Raw genomic sequence first — 24,891 nt, 5'->3', positions numbered from 1 at the left:
TCCTGGTTATCCCATTTTCATTGTTAGGTGATTACCATAGGCAGGAAAAGTTAGGATAGGTACTTCTTAAATTGCAAAACTATAATTATTGGTAGTGATTGACCTTTTTTTCTTAAAAAGGATGGTCTACTGACTACAGTAAAACTGTTAAGTACTATATGGATGACTGCTCTGGAAGCATGAATAAGGTAGAGAATTATGAAATAGAAATGACAGACAAGTGATAGTGCCTTAGCACTAGGTAGTTGTGGATGAATCTCTTAGGCTTGGCATGTTTATAATAACACTTGTAATAATTGTGTGGATATGTTTGTAATACATATTTTCATTGTCTGTGAAAAGCTACTTAATTTCCAAACTTATAAAAAATGGTTAAGCAATTCTTGTTTTATGGGGCATAGTTAGAAGTATAACTTCAAAGCAAAAAAAACCCCACAAGCTGTCAGCAGATGTTTGTTTTGCAGTGAACTGCTTTCAGAACTGAAATATTACAGGAACAATGTTTCAGGTTTCAGGTACTACACATTTAAAAATGATTCTCAAGTTTAAAGTTATTTTCACTAAAATTGCTCTTAAATTTTTACTGATAATTTCTTAATGTTGAGAAGTGATCTAGTGCCCTCTGATTGTTGAGGGAGAATGTTGGTTTACAATACTCTTTTGAGATGAATAAATGTATATAATGGAAATTCAAACTCTTTTAGTGCTTTCATGAATAAAAATTAAAGTGAACCAAGGAATTGGGTGTGTAGAAAAGAGTGAAAATGAAGTGAATCTTTTAAGGATTTCAGGGTAGGGTTCATCTTTCTTACATATTGTAAAGACTTGCTTGTTTAGTCCATATTGGTATGTAACTCATTCTGCACATTTTTATGAATTTGAAATGTAGCCTCATGCAGTTTCAGATTCTGAATATGCATGTTAGCTTTCTGTACATGGAATAACTGATTGTGAAGGGTTGTGTTTTTCCCCCCTTTTCACAAGTTAATAGTGTTTTTATGAAGTGTTGTGTTTACCCTCAGATATATGTGCTCTGCACTTGTTCGTATCAAGGCATGAAAAAAAGTCAGTCATATCTATACTTTACATGATCTTTTTTTCTGATTGTTCTTTTGAGATTCATTGGCAAAGATATAAGAAATTTTATACAGTTTGTCATTAAAAAATGGACTCCAGGTTCAAGACTCACTCTGTATACTAAAACACCTCTAAGATAATAATACCAAAACCAATTAAGTGTGCTGGCATTGAAGACTGGGATCTTCAGTCGTTTTTTGCAAGGATAAATATGCAAGGAAGGGTATTTATAGTTAGACCTTTCCCCTGAGACTTGGTCTATAGGTGAGCCACACTGTAAATCTCCTGTGTTTATAAACTCCAGGCAGCACTACGTTCTTCTTTATAGGCTTTGGTTGTCTCAGAAATGGAGCAAACTGCGGGACACGTAGATTTTAAATAGATGTAACATATCAATCTAAGCAGAACAAATCTTTTGATCTGGATCTTTTTGATGACTTGCCCATGGAAGAGCTTAGTATTTAAAATTTATGCAGTTGTCTTGGAGCTTTTGGAACTTGAGCCTCAGGATCTAGCTACTTTGTAATAATGTTCATTTTAATGACATACTCAGTTGAAGTAATTGTTACAGATCTGTTAAATCTTCTAACTTTACCCATTTCTTAAAAAAGAGTGTTCTAAAAGAAAACAAATAGTATTCAGTGCCCCAGATTATTAAGGTATAATAACAAAATCACAAATACACATATATGAATTTTTTTCTCTTCCTCCTTTCAGGATTTCCCTTTGCTACAGCTGATAAATCCAACATATAACACTTTATTTTTTTTTTATACCTGCCTACTTTGGTGTTATTTTTTCAGACAACTTAGAAATCACATCTAAAGGTCATCTAGGTTGTTCCAAAAGATAGTTTGGGGTTCTTATAAAAATTTCCAGTGCCTGAATCTGCTTGTAGAAAACAATACAATTTTTCTCCAAGTTGGCATGAATCCATAATACTACAGAGCAGTCGACCAAAAAAAAAAAATCTAGGTTTTTGTTGATAGGTTTTCATTCTTTTACTCCTCCTTGCCTAGATTATTTCATTGGCTGATGGCAAAACTGCAGCCAGACATATAAAAGATTTTGGAAAGCACATCTTAGCTGTGTAGAAATTCTTGAAACTCCAAATGAAGAATCTCTTCCAGTTATGAAGTACAGTAAGGTCACCTCTTCAGCCCCCTTACTGATCAGTATTTCAGGGGTCCACATTTTTCTCTTGGGCGTTGTCATTAAAGACTTGAAATTTCCAATAAAAGACACTTGTTTATGTCCCAGCTGCTCTCGAAGTCTATGTTAAAATCTTAGTACTGGATTAGTTGCAGCAGTGAGTGAATATCCTAAGTGAGACTGCCAGTGAACCACATCATTATTTTTTAAGATAGTATTTTTTCTGTAATTGAAAGCCTATGCAACTTACTCTTAAGTATAAATGAATGTAGGGTCATAGATTTAGAACTGGAAACAGCTTTTAGGATAATCAGGTCCAATCCTTTCATTTTATAGATGAGGAGACTGAGGCTTAGAGAAGTTAGCAGCTTTCCTTAAGGTCATCCAGGTTATTAAGTGACAGGGAGAATTTGAACTGAAGTTCTGGGACTTCATAGCTAACATTTTTTCTGCTGTACCAGGCTGCACTTCAAGCATTATCAAAAGTGAGAGTGCCTTGGTACCTCTTCACACTGAAATTGCAGGACATAAAAAGATTACCAGGCTTGTACAGCTCCAGGACTGGTCTTTTTACATCATTTAACAAGCATTAAGTGCCTGCTATGTCCTGAGCCCTCTACTAAGCATTGGTGGTACAGAGACAAAAATGAAATAATTCCCAGCCTTAAGGAGCTTATGTTATGTTGGGGAAAACAATATGTGAATTTAGAAATAAATACAAAATATAGACGAGGTAAGTTGTAGAGCCAAACAGATCTTCTTGGTAAAGGATATTTCCACCTCCAGATTTCCTTATACTAATGAAAACACAGATTTAGTCTAAAATACAAGGTAATTTTTTGAGGGGGGGGGAAGTGGTGTTGGGAGATTAGAAAAGGCCTCTTGTAAAAAATGTAAGAGAGATCCAGGTGAAGTGCTAATAACTCTTCTCTGAGTTCAGAAGATGTCAAGAAGACACAAGTACAATTGCTTACAGTGTAGGCTAGATGGCATTTATGGTATGTATGTATGTTGGATCCAGATCTAGTTTATATAGTTGAACTCAGGAGGAGAAACAAGGAAGGAAAAGCAGACAGACTCTTTTGGGCTGATGGTAAGGTATCAGCCCATTTCATTTCAATTCAATAAAAAATTTTTTAAGCTCACTTTGTGCCAAGCACAGTAATAAGCCCTGGGAATGTAAATAAAAAAAGACAGTCCTTGGCATCTTAGAGATTACTCTCTATTGGGAGAATTCTACTCTATTGGGAGAATTCTACACTCTGTTGGAAGAATTCTACACTCTTAAGGGAGGAAGCAAAGGAAGACTTTAAGGGGAATTGAGTGCTCCACCCTCCGCCCTGGTGTCTGAGGGATGAGGCAACTAAGGTTGAATTGGAAAAGTAATCCTGCGTCATTCTTCAAGTGATGAGATTTTAGGAGATCTGCTTAGCATCCCTCCCCCACCCCCACGCCCACCTGCTAGGCACATTGTTCCTTGGAGTGGAAGCCAAGACTGCTGCTATTGGGAAATGGAGAAAAGGCAGAATTACCCAATTTTGTATTTTGCTTCTGTTTTCTCTGTCAAGGAGAATGACTGTAAAGGGGGGAACAAAGATGAATTCAGTTGTGAATTGAATCCCAGAATAAGTAAAGAAAGCACACAGTTGCCCTTGAACTCATGTTCAAGTCATACTATTCAGATAAATTATATCATAGATTGAGGGTACCGAAATTACTGGTGAATGATTGCTTAGCCACTGCCAGTGATCTTTGAAATATTATGGACAGGAAAAAAGACTTAGCATCTTGCCTGGCACATAATAGGTGCTTACTAAACACATTGATCTACTGCTACAGGACTAGAGAAGGATAAAGGCCCTGATTTATTATTATTATTTTTAAGACAAGAAAGTGAATTTTGCAGAGTATACGCTAGTGAGCTTGACTTTTGATTCCTGGCAAAGTGCTAAAACATACTAGAAAAAGGATGGCTCCTGAACAGCTAATTCTCTAGGATATTTATTCGGGAGAAACAAGATAATTTTTGAGAGTTTTGAAGGACTGTCACCTGCATGATAGATTAATTCTGCTTGGATCCAGAGGGAAAAACTGGGAGCAAATCACTAGAAGTGACAGGCAGATTTTGGTTCCATGTAAGGAAGAACTTTTAAATAAAAAGCTGAATGGATCCTAGGAGGCTATAGGCTCTCCTTCACTAGAGAGAAGTTACGTATAGAGGACAGATGACCACTTGTTGGGAGTGATGTAGAAGATACTTTCTTGATGCCATGTAAGGATACTTTCAGCTCTGTGATTCTATGAAAAAAAGTGTTAGGTTTCTGTATTAGCATTATACTACATGTAGATATAGGAAGTAGCACTTGATAAAGTAACTATTGTACACTTCCTCCAACATCATAATTTTCTAGAATTCCTAAATGTAGTAAACCAAAGAGATCAGAAGAAAAAAAGATGGGAATGGTAGAATACCCATAGATGTTTTTGAACCCACAGGTTTAAGACTGACATTCCTTGAACTATCATTTTATAGACAAGTGCTTCCCAACCAGTGGCCATTTTTACTGAAGTTTCACAGTAATAGCTAATATTTGTGCATCGTTTTAGGGTTTGTGGAGTGCTTTTACATATATTACCTCATTTGGTTTTCAAAATAAGCCTGTAAGGTGGGAGTTATTCCCATTTTACACTGTGGTTCACACAGGTAGGAAGGATGTGAGTTGGGATTCAAGCCCATATCTTCCTCACTCCAAGTCCTGTGCTCATCTAATGGCCATTAGTTTCCTTTTTCCTTTTAACTATTTCTCAAACTGGAGCTCTGATGCTTTTTGGCAGTTTATGGCTATTCATTTCAGTATTACTGTTTTAAACGTCTAGTGTGTACCCAGGACAACTCATGGCAACCCCTGGGTGTCTCAGGGTCCATTAGAACTTGTCTGGTTAGTTTAATTAGACCCTGTCTATGCGCTGTCATGAGGTCTTGCATACACACTTCTGTTATGTATCAGTCTAAAAACTCATGTAAAAGGTTTTACAGTCTGAGTCAGGAGAATGTAGGAGCCACTGCTCCAGTGTCTGGAATATTATTATGCAAAACAGTTTTTGTATGTGGGATTGAGTGTGTATTTGTTTTAATTAGTAATTTAAAAAAAAATTCACTTTGGTATTTTAGAGCCTATTAATCCTCCTACTAATTTTTAATTGCATCAGTTCTTTTCCTTTTCCTATGTCAATCCAGTTTTACTGGAAGGAGAAGAGGGAAAATGGCATTACCCTTTTTGAAAATGAAGGTTAATCTATCACCTGCAGGGTCAGGAGAAACCCGTATATTTACTGAAAATATCTCTAAGACATTGAACATTTATTAAGCGCCAAATGTTCAAAACACTGTACTTTGTATTTGGAGAAGATAGAAAGTTTAAGTAAGATAATAATCCCTATCTTCAAGGAGCTTACCATTTAATGGAGGGATAAAACAAACAGATATTATAGGATGAGTATGTCAGAAATATATATGTATATAAAGGCTATGTGAAATTTGAAGGAGAAGGACATTACCAGAGAGCAAGAATTAGAGAATGTTTCATGGTGGGGTGGCATCATATGAGTTGGGTTTTAAAGGATAGGTAGGAATTTAACAGACAAAAAAGAAGGAAGAACATCAAAACAGTGTTAGCAAAGGCTTGGAGACTGTGAAGCACAGTATGTGTTCAGAGGAGAAAGAATAATTTTGATTATAATGGTGAGGGAATAACATGTGACAAAGCTGAAAAGGCAGGGTGGTTCTAGGTTATGGTGGGCCTCAAACAAAGGAGTTTGAAGTATATTTGTTTGGTAGGCAATAGAGAACTGCTGAAAAATTTGTGCTGAAGAGTAAAGATGTGACCAGATTTATGAGTTTTTAAACAATATATGTGTGTGTGTGTTTCCGTGTGGGTGTTTCCCTAGCAGTGGTATGGAGGTTGGATTGGTTAGGGTAAGGTGGAAAGTGGAGGTCACAAAGCCTGTTAGATGTCTGTAGCCATATATGGCCAGGCTCTTGGTTAATAGGGGATCACGGGTACAGTAACAGTCTAATGCTCGGAACCAAGTCAGCAAACTAGATGTGGAAGACACTATCAGTCAGAAGCAGGGTAAAAGAAAAGAGTTCATACTGAGATGGAGGTGGGGCAGCGTGGGCAGTGGGAGGTAAGGTTCAGATTTCCAGCTACAAAAGATTAGTAACAGATGATAGACAATTAAGGGGCATATCCATAGGACTGCATTACCCTTGGTACTTCAAACTCAAAGAGCACTTCTCTTTGGGAGAGAGAGGAAAGATAATCTGAGTAAAGTTGGGGCACAGCTAATCTGCCTGGTGATGAAAAATACCTCAAACTTGGCTGTACCCTTATGGGAAGAGTGTGACAGTTGTGACAGTCTACTCCTTATGGAAGGCTGCGCTCAGAATCCTAGTGGTTATGAGTTATTGACTACCTAGACTGAAGCTCTTTTACCTGGTCATCATGTAGCACTTCCTCATACCCATCCTCATCAGCCCTGCTGGGTTCCTTTCCTTTCCTTCCCCTTCTCCTTCCCTAAACCTACTTCACTTTGAAGCTCATACATTGGAGGACACTAGGCTCTTGCCTAAGGCCTGGCTTCTGGACCCTCCTGGTTTAAGAGTGAGTATCAATAGTAACTGTTGCTGTTTCCCTGATGTTTTTTTTTTCTTTGCCTCACTAAAGGGGCCATGCCCTGGCTACTTCTTAAAGAGGTCTATTCACTGAATGGGTGTTACCGCACCCCAAGTGAGTTCCTAAATAGACCTTGACCTGAAGGGGCCAAGGTCTCCCAGTGCATCCTGGGTCATCTCCAGTCATCCTGATGAATATCTGGTCACAGGATTCAGATGACTCCAGAGGAGAAGTGAGGCTGGTGACCTTGCACAGCCCTCCCTCACTCAAAACAAAGTCAAGTGCAAGTCATGTCATCATTTCTCTAATGGCATAGTCTTCTTTGGCAATGAAGGATGAACATACAACAGCTACTGTGTCCCTAACCCACTCTGCCTCCTTCCATTCTGCTCTTTGAAACAAACAAAATTTGTTTTGTTAACAAATTGTCTTTCATATCATATATATGCTCTCTAGCCGAAAATCACTTTGTATGTTTTGTATTTAATTTTCTTGTATATGTAAGGTCTTTGAGAATAGGGACTGTTTCATTTTTGTCTCTGTGTTCCTTCTGGTCCATAATATCTTGCACATAATAGATGCTTATTGAATTTTCTGGACTCTTTGTTTCCCAAAAGACTATAGATGCTTATTGAATTTTCTGGACTCTTTGTTTCCCAAAAGACTATGTATGAACTTGTTTAGCAGTAAAGGGGAGGAGAGAGTTGGGGGTACAGCCACATTGAATAGGGTCTAGCGATCTTGGGGAGACCTTAAGTATGTAAGTAGGCAAATGGGAAGGAATAAATCTAGCATTCATTCATTAAGGTGATGAAAATAACCAAGCCCCAACATATGGGATATTTTGATGTTTTTAAATTATAATTGGATCAACTTTTTGTCTCTCTAGTATGCTACTTCATGACTGATTAAGGAATGTTTCAGTTGTGTTCTAAGTACCTATAATATAGGGGAGAAAAAACAAATGAGTACAGGGGGGGAGTATGAAGAAAAGAATGAAGATACATGAAAGAGAAGGGCTGGCTGCTGGTACAGATTCCTAGAGGATAAAGGAAGGAATGGAATCCAGTGTACAGTGATTATGCCTTAATGAAGAATGTCCCACTCCTTTGATTTAAGGGGGAAGGGAAAAATGAGTGGGTGGTAACGTTAAGTTTTGAGGAATGGAGAAGGTAAACTAAGGGTACTCAGTTATGGCTTTAATCTCAGAGAAACAGAAGGCTTGGTTATCTGATGTAAATGTAGGATACCATATATAGAGTGGGAGAGGGAATGATTAGGGGCTAGAAGAGAGAAGAAAAGGTTTGGAATATTGCCAAAGAGAATGAGATAGAAATCTGATAATAGTAGATTAGAATTATTTAACAAAAGGGAGGGACCTGTTGAATTAATGTATCATACATTTTTTAGTGTTTGAAAGCTCAGTTTCATGATTTTCTCTAGCCAGCCATGAAGCAGTGGCAGAACATTGGTTGGGAGGACTAATTTATATATGAGAATTTGCAAGTCAGGACTAGTAGAATGTAGTAGTGGTCAAAGGAGGAACTAGGTAGAACGAGGTAGGTTTTCAGGTGGAAACTCGGGAAACATTATATGTGGTCAGGGTTGAGTATGGAGGTAAATGAAGTCACTGTGGGAGGACAACTGAGTGGGAGGATGTGATTGGAACAGAATAAGAGCCAAGAGTAGACCTAGAGTGAATGAGAGACTGGAATTGAGGAATTGTATAGTTAGGTTATTTGAGAGATATTGTAAGCATTTAGAAAATTGAGAGCATTTAAGGTGCCTGAGGAAGGTGGGATTGAGTGGCAATAGGATTGAACTGAGGTATACAACACTGCCTGAATGCCCACAACACTCCTGATTGTAGCCTGAACTAGATTAAAATGTAATTGAGAAATATTTTATAAAATAAGTAAGCATATAACATAGACAGTAGTACTATGTGGTTAAAATGTAGCCTGCAAAGATCTTTATATGCATGTAATGAGCAGCACCTTTTCTATTGAGTTTGATAACACGGGCGTAGAAAGATCATGAGTCTTTCTTTTAAGTTGTGAGGAAAATTTCCAGGTTTGTTAGTGGAAGACAATAACAAGGACCCCAAAACAGAAAAGGTTACTGAGGTTTGTTGGTGAAAGAATGAATAATTTAAAAGAGGGGTCCTTTCTTCTGACCCTGTGCCAGGGTGTAACTGGAAGAGAGAGAGATGGCCAGATTTCTGCAGAAAGTTTTGGTGCTTTTGCCCTAACCAGAACCTCAACATAGCAGAAGGGTAACTGTACAGTTTGATGAGTTGATTCTCCTCACCAGCCACCTGTTAGCCCTGAATTTTGGTTTTCTTTTACAAGTGTATATTTCTCCTCAGTAATTTTATGTTATCATTTTCTTCTGGAATGTTAGCTCCCTGAAGGCAGAGCCTGGATTTTTGTGCTTGCATTTTGAAATACTTAGCCTAGGTTGTCATCTGTGAATGTTTAGCAAATACCACTTGAAGGTAAGAATAATTAAAATCTTGAAGGGAGCCTTTTCAAAGGCATAGATGATATAAAACCTAGTTAATTGATCTATATGTTTATCTACCTTTCCACATTTAAACTACCATTTGAACTAAGATTATTTCTTGTTTCCTTTCTGAAAATATACTATGCCCAATTTCCTAACCAGACAACTTAACTCTAGTTCAGGCTACAATCAGGAGTGTTGTGGGCATACCTAGTGTGCATGCTTCTTTAAGTATTTTGTAATAGAATATAAAAAATGTTATAACATTGAAGAACATGGACTACTTTTAAGAAGACCTGGAAAAATAAAACTGCCACAGATATTTGGATTTGGGTTTTATTTTCCTTAGTTATGCCAGTCTTTCTACTGTGTTTGGAGATTTTTTTGGGGAGGGGCCTCTTTGCTTTGAGTGCCATCTGCTAGATTCTTCTGCAATTTAAGACAGACACATTAGCATGGACTGAGAAGGACTTGGGTTTAAACATGTATTTTCAGTGAAAGGATTTTCTTTCTCTTGTCCCATTCCTTTTTCTGCCATCTCCCCAAATCTATTTGGTTTGAAGCTTTCTTTTCAAAACACTGTTCAGTCAGGCAAAAAAGGGTAACTTAGGTGTTGTTTTAATGTTCATTTTAATGAGTTTGAAAGAGTTGCCGTTGAGCAACACCAGCATCCAAAAACATCATATGCACTGAATGGGGCCAATTCTTGATGGTTTAGGGAGTCAGTCCATTGTTTGAGTCATTGTTGGCCCTTTAACAGTGTACATTTCTGCTCCTTTACCTCTCTCGAATGTTTTCATTTCTATATTAGTAGAGTATACCTGATTATATGCAGTGAAAGTGATACTACTTATAGCAGATCTTGTAAACTACTCATTTCATCTTCATTGGTCTTTTTAGAGAATATAAACTAGATTAAGGTTAGAGTTGCATCCATTTTAGAGGGTTCTGATGGAGGAAGCAGGAAAGTGAATACAATAAAAAGAGTTATAACACACTCAGAGAGAGAAATATGGAAGTCACTCACATATTGTAGCAGATCATGTTTGTGTATGTGTATGTGTTTGTGTATCATGTTCTGATTTGTTATACGATTTCTTTCATTTATCTTAGTCTGACTACATAGCATGACTATAGTGAAAATATACTCAATAGGAAGAAAGTATATGTAGAATCTATACAGAATTGTATGCAGTCGTGGGGAGGGAGGGGGGTAGTGGGGAGTAGGTGGGGAGGGATAAAATCGCAATTGTATGGCAGTGATTGTTAAACATTACAAAATAAAAAAAAAAAAGAGTTATAACCAAAAGGCTATACTATAATGTGAAGTTTGAACAAGAAAATATCTGGTACCTGTAAGTAAAAATAATGGAAACATTTCTTAGGTATAAGGGCACAAGTACAATGTAAAAACAGTTCAAAATTTTAAGGTAGAGAAATAATGCTCCAATGTAACATCTTAATAAATTGTTTTGGTAATAGAAACTGGTCTTTATATTGAGCATTAAGGTTTGCAAAGCACTTTACATGCATTATACAGTTTGATTCTCACAGTAACTTTGTGAGGTAAATACTGCTCCAGGTCCTCATTTTACAGATGAGGAAACCATCTCAGAGAGTTTGAGTAACTTCATTATCATCACCAAATGAGAAATTACAGGAGGTGGGATTTGAACCCAGGTCTCTTCTGGTCCCAAGTGCAAAATTATTTCTGATACTCTTTCTACCCTAAATTAGACATGATGTCCAGTTAAGAATTTTTTAAAAAAGTCTTATCAAAGGTCTGCCTAAGGTTGACTAAACAAAAAGGAATAACTAGCCCATGCTTCTTGTATATTTGTCTACATTGTGCTGTGAGACTGGTCTATATATAATATTTTTTTAAAAGCCAGTATTGGGAATAAGCTGTGCAATATTTTACTTAGTATTTAGCAAGGTTACTGTGACAATAAAATTGCTTTACCAGTTGTGCAAGTGATTACCTTTTGTAGAGACAGGAAATACCTTATAGCTTACAAAATTGATGAGAAATTTGGTCATATTTTTTGTGGAGTAGTTATACAAGTTACTTTTTGAAAGAAAATGATTTGAAAGGAAATGAAAAAAGAAAACTAATATTTTTTTTATCCAAAAAAAAAAAAATGGGCTAAGCAACATTAGTCCTCCCATACAATTTGATTGCAGCATTCTAGTTTCATTCTTGTAAATAAAAAAAAGAGTAATTAGATACTATAAGTCCAAGTTGAAAGGCATCATGTTTTAGATTTTTAATGTGCTGGCATTTTGAAGATCATGAACCCATTAGAGCAAAGGAATACGTCTCTAGTTAGAACTATGTTTGGGAATCATGTTCTTGGAATGTCGTTCCTTGGTTTGCCATTGACTAAGTGACTTTGACTAAGTCCTTAACCTTTTTTTTTTTTTAAATCCGTTTGTAACAATAGAGAACAGTCTGTTTGTGAAGTCTTAAGAGAATTCTTTAGAGGTGTTTATTTAACCAGTAAGTAGAGAGCCAGCTTAATCTGGTTGGAACATTAATCTGAGTTGTATTCATTGTCCTGTTACAAATTTGTTTGGTGGTCTTGGACAAGTTATTATAATATATACCTTGCTCTCTGTCAGGATATTAGGAGACACCCTGTTTTCCAGAGCTAAGGCCTAGCAAGCAAATTGTACCCTGAATACAACAACCCCTTGCACGCACCCTCTGAATGATCTCATCCTCTGGCAAAATCGCATAATTATATTGTATTGCTTTGACCAGCACCAGGTGTTCTCTGAGGCCAGACAAGCACTGGACAAGTACCCATGTTCTGGTCATGAACCCCTGCTAATGATGGAGTATGGGCTCTGAACCTTTGCAACTTTCAACCCAACCTCTGAAATTTCCCAAATGACTGCCCAATCCTGTGTCTTTCATCCCAGAATAATCCTTTCAGCTGTCCTTTCTTTGTGACTTTGACCCAGCCCCAACCTTCAATTCTCTATTATCTCTGACCCAACTCAGCCCAGCTCTTCTTCTGGGACCACCCTAGGCTATTGGCCACTCCTTGATTCCATCCAAATCTTCCCACATTCTTTTTTCTCTATAAAAAAGGTCACTTTAGTCCACTAAATGCTCAGATCCTTAAAATCTCAATCCTGTGTTTTAGTAAACCTTTTCTCTGACTGAAAGACTTTAGTCAAATTCTTTGGAGGCAGACCTGTACCTTTTGCCCTCAAATTTCCAGGTTCCCAGCACCCCTAGATTGCAACACTTTGAAGCAAACTTGTATCATTGTTGCTGTTACCCTTCGTTGCAGCTCACTGCATAGCCATTGGTTTAAGTATTGAGATCTCTATACTGCTTAAGGTCCCTTCATTAGGGGTGGGGCCCCAGCACATGTGTCTAGATTCCCTCCTTTCTAGCACACCATTTCCCTCACTGTGAAATTAAACTACTGTTTGATTCCTGACTCTTTTGTCACAAACCTGCTCTGTTTAGCTCCGGTCATCCACAGGTTAGAGGCTGGTTTACTCTGGCTGACATTTCTCATCAGAAAACCAGGGTTAATAAGGACTAGATAGTCTTCTAACTGGTAGCATATGAAGGAGATGGTAATATTTTATAGATTCTTTTAAAGATGCTATGTGATTATATATTGTAACATTTAGACACTTCATTCCTCTGCTGGTTTTGGTGTTGTATTGTTAACTTTTTAGATGACGCCTCTGATGGCTTTTTTTCCTTTCTCTTTAGTGGTATGTGTGCAACAGAGAGCAATTATGTGAATCACTTCAGCCTATATTTGTCCAGAGTTACCTTGATCAAGGAACACAGATCTTCTTAAACAACAGCATTGAGAAATCGGGATGGCTGTTCATTCAACTGTATCACTCTTTTGTGTCATCTGTCTTTAGCCTATTTATGTCTAGAACATCAATCAATGGGTAAGTGAAATGATGGTACTCTTTCCTTAAGGTTAAAAAAAATAGTTCCTTTATGAAAAAAATTTGTCCCACTTCACATTGCTAATGGAATAGTTATAATGCATTAATTAGTTAGTCAGAATCTAGTCATTATGCCCATGCATTGGCAAATAGATACAAATAACCCCCATCCTTCTTTATTGTACTTTTGCCAGAATTGATGTTACCTGGTCATCACCTATTCTAGTAGCAGTAATCACCAGGTTACTTAGACTTTTCAATGCAAGCATTTACCACTAACAGACTGAAGTAGAATGGCAAAAAGATTATTTTTACCTTCACTTTTTAACTACATTGGGATCCAGTCTTCCGGAGTCCGAATAATCAGTTAAAAATAGGGTGATGGCCAGTTTAGAGAGAGAGAGATTCTGTACACACTCTTTCTGAAACCTCTGCCTGAGGTTAACTAGAGTTCTGTAGGCTCTTATTCCATAGCCTATCAATTTTGTTAATCTTGAAAAAAATCTCAGTAGTTTTTTCTTGTTCTTTCTTGACTCAATTTTCAAACATAGTTATAACTCAAAATTGGAAAACCAAGGAGAGAAAAATAAGTTTTAAATGCTGAAAAGTACTGTGTGGATCATTTCAATTCTGTGGTAGTGCGCATATACTTCTTTGCCACTAAAACCTTAAAAACAAGTTCTCATGGTTTATGTCTGTTTTCCCAGCCTATCATCTGATCCTTGAATATGTCCCCAGGCACCATAAGTCATGTCCCATGATCCTTTACTTGATTTTTTTCATTGTTTCCAATGAATCACCTGAGGTTTCTATGACTTCAGTAGTAGAGCTGTAAAGTTGTAAGTTGCCTATTCTTAGTGCTGTGTAAGATTTCTATCCCATGCAGGCTTTTCTTTCTTTTGAAAGCAGCACTTCACTTAGGCAATTTAATCAAAATCCCTATGGCATAGATGGGAAAACCCCTCAGTTTTAAGAAAGTGAGGAAATAGAGTGTTGAGAAAATCCCTTAGATTTCCCTGACCCCTCAGATCCTTGGTATAAACCTTTTTAAAATCACTTGCTTTAGTTACTGCTTCTTCTATTGAAAACTCAGTTCAGACTTTCCTGTACTATTGTTTCTAGAGAAGATTTTACTTAAGTTACCACTAAGCACTCCCTCTAGGGTTTACTCAAGAAATAAAGAATATCTTTACATAAGGGTTTCTATGGCACTTTCTTCAAGAAGTCAAAGGATGATGCCAGAAAAAAACACTGAAAAAAGGAATAGTGCAGTCTTTAAACATGTTAAGAGATATTACAAGGGAGAAGCAGAACAATTATTCACCTGTAGAGGACACCAAGAAACCAAGTTGTTTTGGGTTTTCTTTTTTTAATCTTAAATTGTGACAAGAGTTTGTCAAGAGAATTTGTCATTTCAAAGGGTGATTAGATACTAGAATAAGAATTAGCTGTGTACTATTGAGTCATCAACTAGTTGGAAGTAGAAGTTGAATCTTGGAAGTTGAAGGATGACCATCCTTTTCTACTATCCATCCGTTGTTTTCACTGTCAGAAAGAGGATACTGAACTGAATGAGGCATGGCAGTGGTGGTAGTTTTGAGTACCAAAAATGCCAGGAAAAACACCATTCCTGGAAAGGTTTGAAAATGGGTCTTAAATGCTTTAAATATAGATCCATCAGAGGACCTCATAAAAATCCATTTTAGCTTTGATTCTCTGATTAGCTAGTTAATTTATATGCTATCTTTTTGCGTGGCTAAGCATGGTATTAAGCCTTCATGGTTAGGGAATCTCTGCCTAAGTTGTATTCTGGTTTATCAAGCTATGGCAGTGACCTTGATTTCTATAAGATGAAAGGAGACTTTGTGCTTTATAGTGAGGTGCAAACTCTGGTGAATATCCACCCAAGTGAGGAAATGCTGTACAGTGTGGGCCCAGCAACAGATTGCCATCAGGCAACTAGCCTTTATAAGTTCAGCACCAGAAGGTTGGCTACTAGGTGATTTATTTATTTATTTTGGCCATGATGACTGATGAAGCAAATAAAACACAAATCTCAGTCTTTACAATTTTTCCTTTACTTTCAAAATTAAAGTAGTGGAGTGATGGAATACAGGGCAGAGAGTGCTAAGAATCATAGCAGAATTTAGATTTTCTACAAAGAATTTCACTTTTGGTACTTATTGTATAATCTTTGTTTAATAACTGCTTAGTCACTAAAGCAACTGGACCATAACCACATTGACATTTTCTTTATAAATGGTATCAGAGGACATCAAGAAGTTGCAGTTAAAATAGGACAGTTCATTCAGAAGGAAGTATATCGTGGATGGGTCCTGCAGTTGGAGATGAATTTGACCCAGAATTGAAGAGGAGGAAGAGACTGGTCTGGATCACTTGTTGGAAATTGTTCAGTGCTTACAGTGATCCCAAGCTGACTGTTACCACAAAAGTTTATCTTTTTAATGTCACTGTTCTCCTTGTAATAGTATATGGCTAAGAACCATACAACATGATCTCAGAAGAATCATAACTGACCCAAAGAATACAGGAAAGAAATGGCATAAAATATATCATCAAGCACATGTATATCTGCAAAAAGAAAAGAGGCTGGTCCCCTAGCAAGTGCAATTTGTAACAAATTGCCAGCCCAAATAATGCACTGGTGCTCATGGATTATCAAAAAAATTAAAGGAAGGTCTATTATGGAAGCTAATGAAAAAAGAGGCAGAAATTGTGTAAGATGAGAAGGTATATAATTCGCATTAATGCAGGCACATATTCATCAAATAACAGCTAGAGACATTTCAGGAAAGGAAGTAGATTATGACTTTTTCCCTGGTCATATATAGCAAATTAATGGTGGAATTTGAAATAAAAGTGTATGATTCACCTCTGTGATGTCTTTAGGTTAGGCATCAACCTCATTATCCTGGGGTGAGGCAAGGGTCTTGGCACTGTGAGTCTAGTCAGGTCTCCATGGATCTGATTATTAGGAGTGACCCAGCACAAACCTTATTTTTTTTCCTGTATTTTACTCCCTCAGGTTTCATTTGAATTTTAAGCATACTGATCTCTCTATTATTATAGGGTATCACCCTGCAGGGTGAGGGGCCAGAACATTATTTTCCCTACCCTATGGTAACACGCTCCTGTCTTCACTTTCCTTCCACTTGTAATTTAGCCATCATCTGCTGAAGTGAGAACCCCTTTCCTCTTTGCTGCTACTTCTGTCTCTAAAAACCTGTCCTGACTTAATTTTTTTGCCTTTCTTTCCATTATGTGATCTGCTTAACCAACTTCTCTTCATACTAGACCTTTTCCCCTCATGCTCTTCTCTGTGTGTGTGTGTTTGTGTGTGTGTGTGTGTGTGTGTGTGTATAGACACACACACCTAAGTATTACCTGTCATTATTGTTGTTATTGTCTCATGCTTTCCTCTGAAAGACACTGGATCCTTCTCCTCACCAGTACTAGGTGCTTAACTGTACTGACCAGTATTTGCACTCATGATGTTCTGGGCCGGGAAAAGGAACTGCTTGTTCCTCATTGCTGCTTCCAAATACCTTTACCCCATGTCACTCAACAATCTTTGCTTCTTTGAGAATCACTCCATTTGTCCAAATGAATCTCTCTGAATTCTTGTCATATGAAAGCTTTTAGGTCACTCCACCTTTTCAGAGTGCAGTATTTGATTGAAGTCTTCCTTTCCACATGAATCCTGACTGTAATATTTGGGGACTCTTGTACAAGTTGATGTCCCTTTAAATACTTTGGCTTTCCTCATCTACTTTAACTCCTATGTCCTGTGTCTAGAGCTGGAAGGGACCTTTTCCTCAACTTTGGCCACCCACATGATGGTCTCACCATCACCCATAAGTGTTACATTCATGATCTTGAGCATTGTTGGACAGCAGTTCCATCTCTCCGGTGTCTCTACCCATCTCTGTTCTAAAGTAAGGCTTTGGTGGCCTTACTTTCCTCCTTTCACAGAATCAACCTTACTATAGTTGTCTACTTCAGCCCTACACTAAAATCTTTCCTTCTAAGCCTTTGCCTTGTCAAATCCTAATTTAGGGTTATCCCACTCATGTACTGGTGAACGTTGTTTGCAGAAGTCACACAATCTTGCCAACAGGTTCCACCCACAGATGCATATTTTCTAAACTCATCTGGTTCCTCAGCTTAGCAGTTCTTTGATTGTCACCTGATGGACTTTGTGTTAATACCTGAAGAAACTGTCCCACACTTTCTCTTCTTCAAGCCACCTAAGCCACCACCTTTCCCATCCCGTTCTCAGAACAGAACCTTATCTCCTACTCTGTTTCGATAAAATTGAGGTTGACCCTTTGACCCAGCAATATCACTTCTGGGACTCTATCCCAAAGAGATTATAGAAATGGGAAAGGGTCGTCCCACATGTACAAAAGTATTTATAGCACCTCTCTTTGTGGTGACCAAAAACTGGAAATCAGGGGGATGTTCATCAGTTGGGGAATGACTGAACAAGTTGTGGTATATGAATGTAATGGAATACTATTGTGCTATAAGAAATGATGAACAGGAAGACTTCAGAGAGGCCTGGAAAGACTTATGTGAATTGATGCTGAGTGAAAGGAGCAGAACCAGCAGAACTTTGTACACAGCCACAACCACAGTGTGGGAGGAATTTTTCTGGTAGACTTAGAACTTCCTTGCAATGCAAGGACTTAAAAAATTCCCAATGGTCTCTTGAGGCAGAACGCCTTCCACATCCAGAGAAAGAACTATGGAATTGGATCACAGAATGAAGCAGACCATTTTCTTTTGTATTATGTTTGGTTTTGTTTTGTTTTATGGTTTCTCCCATTCATTTTAATTCTCCTATGCAATATGACTAAGGTAAAAATGTATTTAATAGGAATTATGTGTACAATCTATATAAGATTGTACACCATCTCAGGAAGGGAGGGGGGAAAGGGAGAGAGGAGAAAAATCTAAGATAGATGGAAGCAATTGCAGAGCACTGAAAACAATAATTTTTTTAAAAAAAGATAAAATTGAGATTGTTGGTCAAATTTTTCCTTTTTTACCTCATGTCTCAAAATATTTTTACATCATTCCCTATTCCTTCTAGCTTTGTTTTCTCAACCCTGACTTTTTAACTAGCTCCTTCTGCTGAATATTCTTTCCTCTGTAGATTTTTGTATTTTAATTGTTTTCTCTTAGTTCTCCCTCTTCTTTTTGGCATTTGAGGCCTTTTATAATCTGTTTTCATGCTACCTTTCCATACTTACTTCACATTTCTTCTCATGTACTGTGTTCCATCCAAACTTGTTCTGTTTCCCATTTCCATGCTTCAGGCCAGACTGTCCCTTAACAATAATACTTTCCCTTTTTGAATCTCTATTTTCATTTCAAGGCTTCATTTGTTAATACTCTTTTCTTGTCTGCCCAAGGAAATGTTTGTAGGTATTTTATATTTATTTGTGTAAGTTATTCCCCCCACACCCCAGTAGAATTAATTTCCTGAGGGTCAGGGACTGCTTTTAATTTTTAGTGTTTGTATATCTAGCACCTAGAACAATGCCTTGCATAATCTATACTTAGTAAATATTTTAGTTGTTTTTTTCTTTGAGTCTCTTTAGCTTTTTATCTTAACTATATTCTGATTATGCTATCCATTTTGTCATTGATTTGAATTTTTATGTACTTAAACTCATTTCTTCTTACTCCTTCTACCTTTCCTGCTTTGTCTTTGAGATTCTTTTGCACTTTCCTTAATCTGTCTCTCATGTATTCTATTTTATTCACTTCAGAATTTATTATTCTTTGTTAACATTTTCTTAAATTATAAGTAAATCCAAGAGGCTTCCACAGGTGGGATAGTGGGTCCTATTTGTTGTTTTTTAAATTTAATTTTCACAGAAGCTTCCATTTTTATCTTTGTATTTTAGATTGCTAGGAAGAGGCTCAATGTTTGTGTTTTCACCTGATCAGTTTCAAAGACTGCTTAAAATAAATCCAGACTGGAAAACACATAGACTCCTTGATTTAGGTGCTGGAGATGGAGAAGTCACTAAAATCATGAGCCCTCATTTTGAAGAAATCTATGCCACTGAGTTATCTGAAACCATGATATGGCAGCTTCAGAAAAAGAAATACAGGTAAATATTTTAAAAATGGTATTGGGTATATTTGTCCTTGAAAAATGTGTTGTATGGTTTTTTTTTAAGTGCAAGAACCAGGAGTAATATTTTATAATCAGCAATTTTTTATCCTCTCTTATAAGTTATGTAGAAATATAAATGGAATTTTTCTTAGTGTTTTTGCTTTCCTTTATTTTAAATTAAGGGAGACAAAATCATACAGTAGAAAGAGTTCTAGTTTTAGTGTCCAAGGACTTGGGTCCTAATCTCACCTCATGCTCACTGTGTGGATGACCTTAGGCAAGGAATTTCTCTGGGCTTCATCTGAAAAATAAGAGTTTTATTAAATTTGCCTAGTAATTAAAGTTACTTCCAGCTCTGAATCTATGTTACTGTGAAGTTTAGTGTAATTTTATAGTTAAGTACAACTAGAATGTTCATGTTAAAATAAGACATAAAAAATTTAAGATCACTAACTTTAAAAATATATAAACCCACAGAAAAAAAAATCCTGAAGTGGGAAATTTCTCTTCTGTCCTTGACAGCATGTTTTAGAAAAACTTTTATTCTGTAAATCTAATTTAGTTTTACTGTAGTGTTTCCTGACAGAGAGGGTTAAAGAAAAGGCATCTATGAGGATTTCCTGCAAGCATGAACTAAAAGTAAGTCATACGGGCCAGAGTCAAGGTGTCTGAGGGAGAGGAAGCACTTAAACCTGGCTTGCCTACTGTTTTCTTCTCCACCATGATCTAGAACATGTACTTGTCTGAATTTTGATTGGGAAAGCTAAGAAAAAGTCACAATGAATATTGTTTCCAATCCAGGGCAACTTGTGGAGATAAGACAAAGAGGTCTGTGAGACCTTGGGGATAGCATCTGGCCAGCGGTGGTGACTTCAAGGAGCATTCCAGAGTCCAAGGACAAAAAGAGGGCTTAGGCAGGTTACCTTAGGACTGAGAGCAGAGAGAGATCCTAAGAAACCTTAAACTAGCACTGGACGCAGGAATGGGTGCTATCTGGCAACTCTGTTGCTCACTGCCGGGTCATGGATCCAGGGCAGAGCAGAAGTATGGTAAGCACGGGCTCTATTTGTGTACTGAGCAAGGAATAAGTTCTAGAAGCAAATGGTAGCTATTTGGCTCTGATCCCAGGAGAAGAGTGATGACTAGTTCTAGCTTTTAGCCTAACTTCTAAGCCTACAGTGAAATAACTAGGGCAAGAGTCCCAGACCAAACAGGAGAAAGCAATTCAGTCATTCCAAACCTGTGGAACCTTCTGGTATAATAGTGAATGAATCCACCAGCAATTTAGTGAAACTCAACCTTGCAAAAGCCAATAGACCAAAACGTTGATCAGGAACTTCCAGAGCTCAGACCAAGAATAAAATGAACATTGCCCTGGATCCCGTTACATTGGAGACTCTGAAAGCTGCAGGTGCCTAGACTGAGCCACGAAAGCCACAGAAGGACTTAAAAAGACAGAATCTTAGGCTGTACATCCTCCCCACCCTGTGAAATGTACAGAACCCAGCAGCAACATAAAATACAAAGTCAAGAAGTAGGCTGTAAGAATGAAAGAACAAACAAAAAAAACCCCCAGTTACTATGGTGACAGGGAAACTCAAGACAAGTACAAAAGAAATATCTACAAACAAAGCCTCAAAGAAGTTTAGACAAAAGTCCAATAAGAATTCACGGAAGAGTTAGGGTTTTTAAAAATAGCTAAAAAGAGATCTTAAAAACCAAACTAGAGCTATGGAATAGAGATATGCAAAGAGAATTGAAGGCTTGGTAAAAGAAGTATAAAACCTCACTGACGAAAATAACTCCTTGAAGATTAGAAGTGACCAAATGGAAACTAATGATTCCAAGAGACATCAAGAAATAATAAAAGTAAAGCCAAAAGCCTGGGGGGATATAGAAGAAAATATGAAATAATCTCATGGGAAAAGAAAAACCAACTTGTAAAACAGATCAAGGAGAGAGAATTTAAGAATCACTAGAGTGCCCAAAAAACCAAGAACAAAGAAAGAGCCTAGACATCATATGTCAAGAAATTCCAAAAGAAAACTATCCAGCTAACTTAGAACCAAAAAGAAAAGTAGAAATTGAAAAGATTGACTTGTCACCTCTCGAAAGAAACCTCCACATGAAAATTCTCAGATATATTATAGCCAAAAACCAGACCTCCCAGGTTAAGGAGAAAGTACTGCAAGAAGCCAGAAAGAATTCAAGTTTCAAGGAGCCACATCAGGATCTCATAAGACCTAGCAGCTACCACCTTAGAGGAGCATAGATGTTGGAATATATTTCAGAAAGCCAAGGATCTAGGCTTATGACCAGCAAAATTGAGTATAATTCTACAGAGAGGAAAAGTGGATCTTTAATGAAATAGGACTTTTAAACATTCCTCATGAAAGGACCAGAGTTGACAAGAAAATTTGTTATATCAAGCATAGGAATTGAGAAGCATAAAAAGGTAAATATGAGTGAGAAATCATAAGGAACTGTTTATATTCTTAGATGGGGAGATGATATATGTAACCCCTCAGAACTTTATTATCACTAAGGGTCTTAGAGCTTAATTGGACAGCCTGAGTATGAGGCTGTTACCTTTGAATAATCTCAGAAGAATGGAAGTGTGAGGTAAAGGAATGACCTAGGAAAGAAAAAAGGGAATTAAACAGGGTGCACAAGGAGGAGTTTAGAGAGGAGAATGGTGGATGAGGTGCCCCCTCACTGAATTGGTTAGAGGAGGGAATACACATTTATACATAGGTGAATACAAAAATACATTTTAACCAAACCGAAGAATAGAAGATTAATGGGTCAAGGGGCAGAGGGGGGATAAAAAGACTACAGTAGTCAGAAGCAAAACAGACTCTTAAAGAGGGGACCAGGGGAAAATACAGAGAAGCAAAATCATAAGAGAATAGGATGGGGGAGTGTAATGCAAGTTAAAGATCTTCCCTTCATTAATAGGCCTCAGGTGAAGTCCATTAAGGGAAGCTTGATTAGGAGAGGCTTGTTTTGTAGGAAGGCCCCACACCTTTTGTTAATTAATGAGGCACTGGGTCACAGGGTTGTGATGCCCTCTGAAAAGTGTGTATGTACTCTGAGCTGAGATTTTGCTTTGGGAGCTTTTACTCTTTGTAAGAAGGTTCGTGTGCTAGATGAGACTCTGGGTAGCTGTTAAGGAGTGCCCCTTGCTTTGAAAACCCAGTTGTTGGTGTTTCTCTCTCTGGTAACTATGTATGTATGTAATGGTCAGAGAGTTGAATCTGTCTGTTGATCTGTGATGAATGTGTTGTTTATGGTCAGACAATAAGAAGCCCTGTCTATTGGTCTTTATTTCTCTGCTTGTATTTTCTCTGTTGGTATATATGATTAAAGCAGATTGTTTTCCCCTCAAAAGATGCTTTTCATTTAAAAAAGCAGATCTAAGAACCTGTGCTAGCAGGTCCTCCTGGATATGTCAGGGTGCTTGCTGCTACAGGGAGAAATAATCAGCAATCATAACTGTGAATGTGAATGGAATAAACTCACCTATAAAATGGAAGAAGATAGCAGAATGGATTAGAAACCAGAATTCAACAATATGTTGTTTATAAGAAACATACTTGAAACAGAACAATACACATAGAGTTAAATGAAAAGTTGGCACAGAATCTGTTATGCTTCAGCTGAAGTAAAAAACATAGGGGTAGCATCATGATCTCAGACAAAGCAAAAGCTAACTTGAACCTAATTATAAACAGGGAAAGTTTATTTTGCTAAAAGGCACTACAGTGAATTAATAGCAGTATCAAACATAGGTACCAAATGGCATAGTATTTAATTTTTTTTAAATTTTGAGTCCTGCATTCTTTCCCTCCCCTCTTCTTTAGAAAACAAGCAGTTTGTTATTTTAAACATGCACAGTCATGCAGAACATTTTCATATCCATGTTGCAAAAGAAAATGAGAACCAAAAAAGATAATAAAGTTAAAAAAAAGTATGCTTCAGTCTGCATTCAGACTCCCATCAATTCTTTCATTGGAGGTGGACAGCATTGTTCATTATAAGTCCTTTGGAATTTTCTCAGGTGATTGTATTGCTGAGAATAGCTTAGTCATTCACAGTTGATCATCATTACAATATTACTTTTATCATGTACAGTATTCACCTGGTTCTGCTCATTTCCCTTTGTATCAGTTTATGTAAATCTTGCCAGGTTTTTCTGAAAGCATCCTGCTCATTACTTTTAGCACAATAATATTCCATTACAATCATATACCACAACTTGTTCAGCCATTCCCCACTTGATGGGCATCCTCTCAATTTCCAGTTCTTTGACATAATATCTAAATTCTTAAAAGAAAAGTGAGTTACAGGAGGAACTAGAAAGTAAAAGTATAATAGTGGGGAATCTCAATTTGCCTCTCTCAGGCCTAGATAAATCTAACCATAAAATAAATAAAGAAGTTAAGGAGATGAATAAAATTTTTAAGAAGTTAGATATAATAGAACCCTGGAGAATGTTGAATGGAAACAGAAAGAATTATACCTATTCCTTAGCCTTGAATGGCACCTTTACAAAATTGACTATTTTAGGGCATAAAAACCTAACATATAAATGCGAGAAGCTGAACTGTTATGCCTTTTTTTTGACCACACTGAAATAAAAATTGCGTTCAATAAAGAACCTTTAAAGCAAAGATTAAAAATCAATTGTAAAATAAATGATTTAATCTTAAGGAAGGGTGAGTCAAAGAATAAATCGTAGAAATAGTCATTTTATTACTCCCTTCTCCTCCCTTTCCCTTGTGTATAATGTTACTCAAACAAATGGCATGAAGAAAAGAGAATCAGATTGACTCTCCTCTCTTTCCTTGTCTTTAAAGCTTTGTATGTCACTTCGTGCATGAATAGATATTTCAGTGGCCAATAAAAATTAAATTAAATTAATAAGATTTAGCCAGAGATTACAGTGCTTGCTAAGCTATATATATATATATATATATATATATATATATATATATATATATATATATATATATGTATATATATGTATATATATATATAGTACAAAGACATGTTAGTTTTATTTTGAAGGGTTTTAAGTTTTTTTGTTTTAGTGTTTCACAAACTTCCGTTACACATGTAAAAATTCCTAGTGTTCAGTCATTTAGACATGTGACTCTGTGAACCACACATGGACCACACTGTCCATGGGGTTTTCTTGGCAGATACTCAAGTACTTGCCATTTCCTTCGCCAGTGGTTTAAGGCAAACAGAGGTTAAATGAGTGTACCAAGATTATGCAGCCAGTAAATTTTGAGGAATAGATATGAACTCAGGTCTTCCTGATTTGAGGCCCAGCTCTTTATCCACTGAGCCTAGCTATTTAGCTTCCTCTAGAAATCCCTGTACTCTTATGTATAA

At 37.0% G+C, this 24,891-nt stretch overlaps 1 protein-coding gene across 5 annotated transcripts in view; it reads left to right on the top strand.

The window, feature by feature from the left end:
- Positions 1-24,891, top strand: part of METTL9 (methyltransferase 9, His-X-His N1(pi)-histidine) — a 57,189-nt gene that overhangs the window by 2,715 nt on the left and 29,583 nt on the right. For 4 of the 5 annotated variants that reach the window (XM_072597870.1, XM_072597869.1, XM_072597873.1 and 1 more), the window contains exons 2-3: positions 13,150-13,340; positions 19,277-19,486. In XM_072597870.1, the coding sequence (XP_072453971.1) occupies positions 13,150-13,340; positions 19,277-19,486 (401 nt within the window). Of the gene's footprint in view, positions 1-6,309; positions 6,418-13,149; positions 13,341-19,276; positions 19,487-24,891 lie in introns of those variants that run through there. The other variant, XM_072597872.1, reaches the window with a different exon arrangement.

This window comes from Notamacropus eugenii, chromosome 3 (genome assembly GCF_028372415.1).
Source record: "Notamacropus eugenii isolate mMacEug1 chromosome 3, mMacEug1.pri_v2, whole genome shotgun sequence".
NCBI classification, from domain to species: Eukaryota; Metazoa; Chordata; class Mammalia; order Diprotodontia; family Macropodidae; genus Notamacropus; species Notamacropus eugenii.
This window is presented reverse-complemented; position numbering and strand designations above follow the sequence as displayed.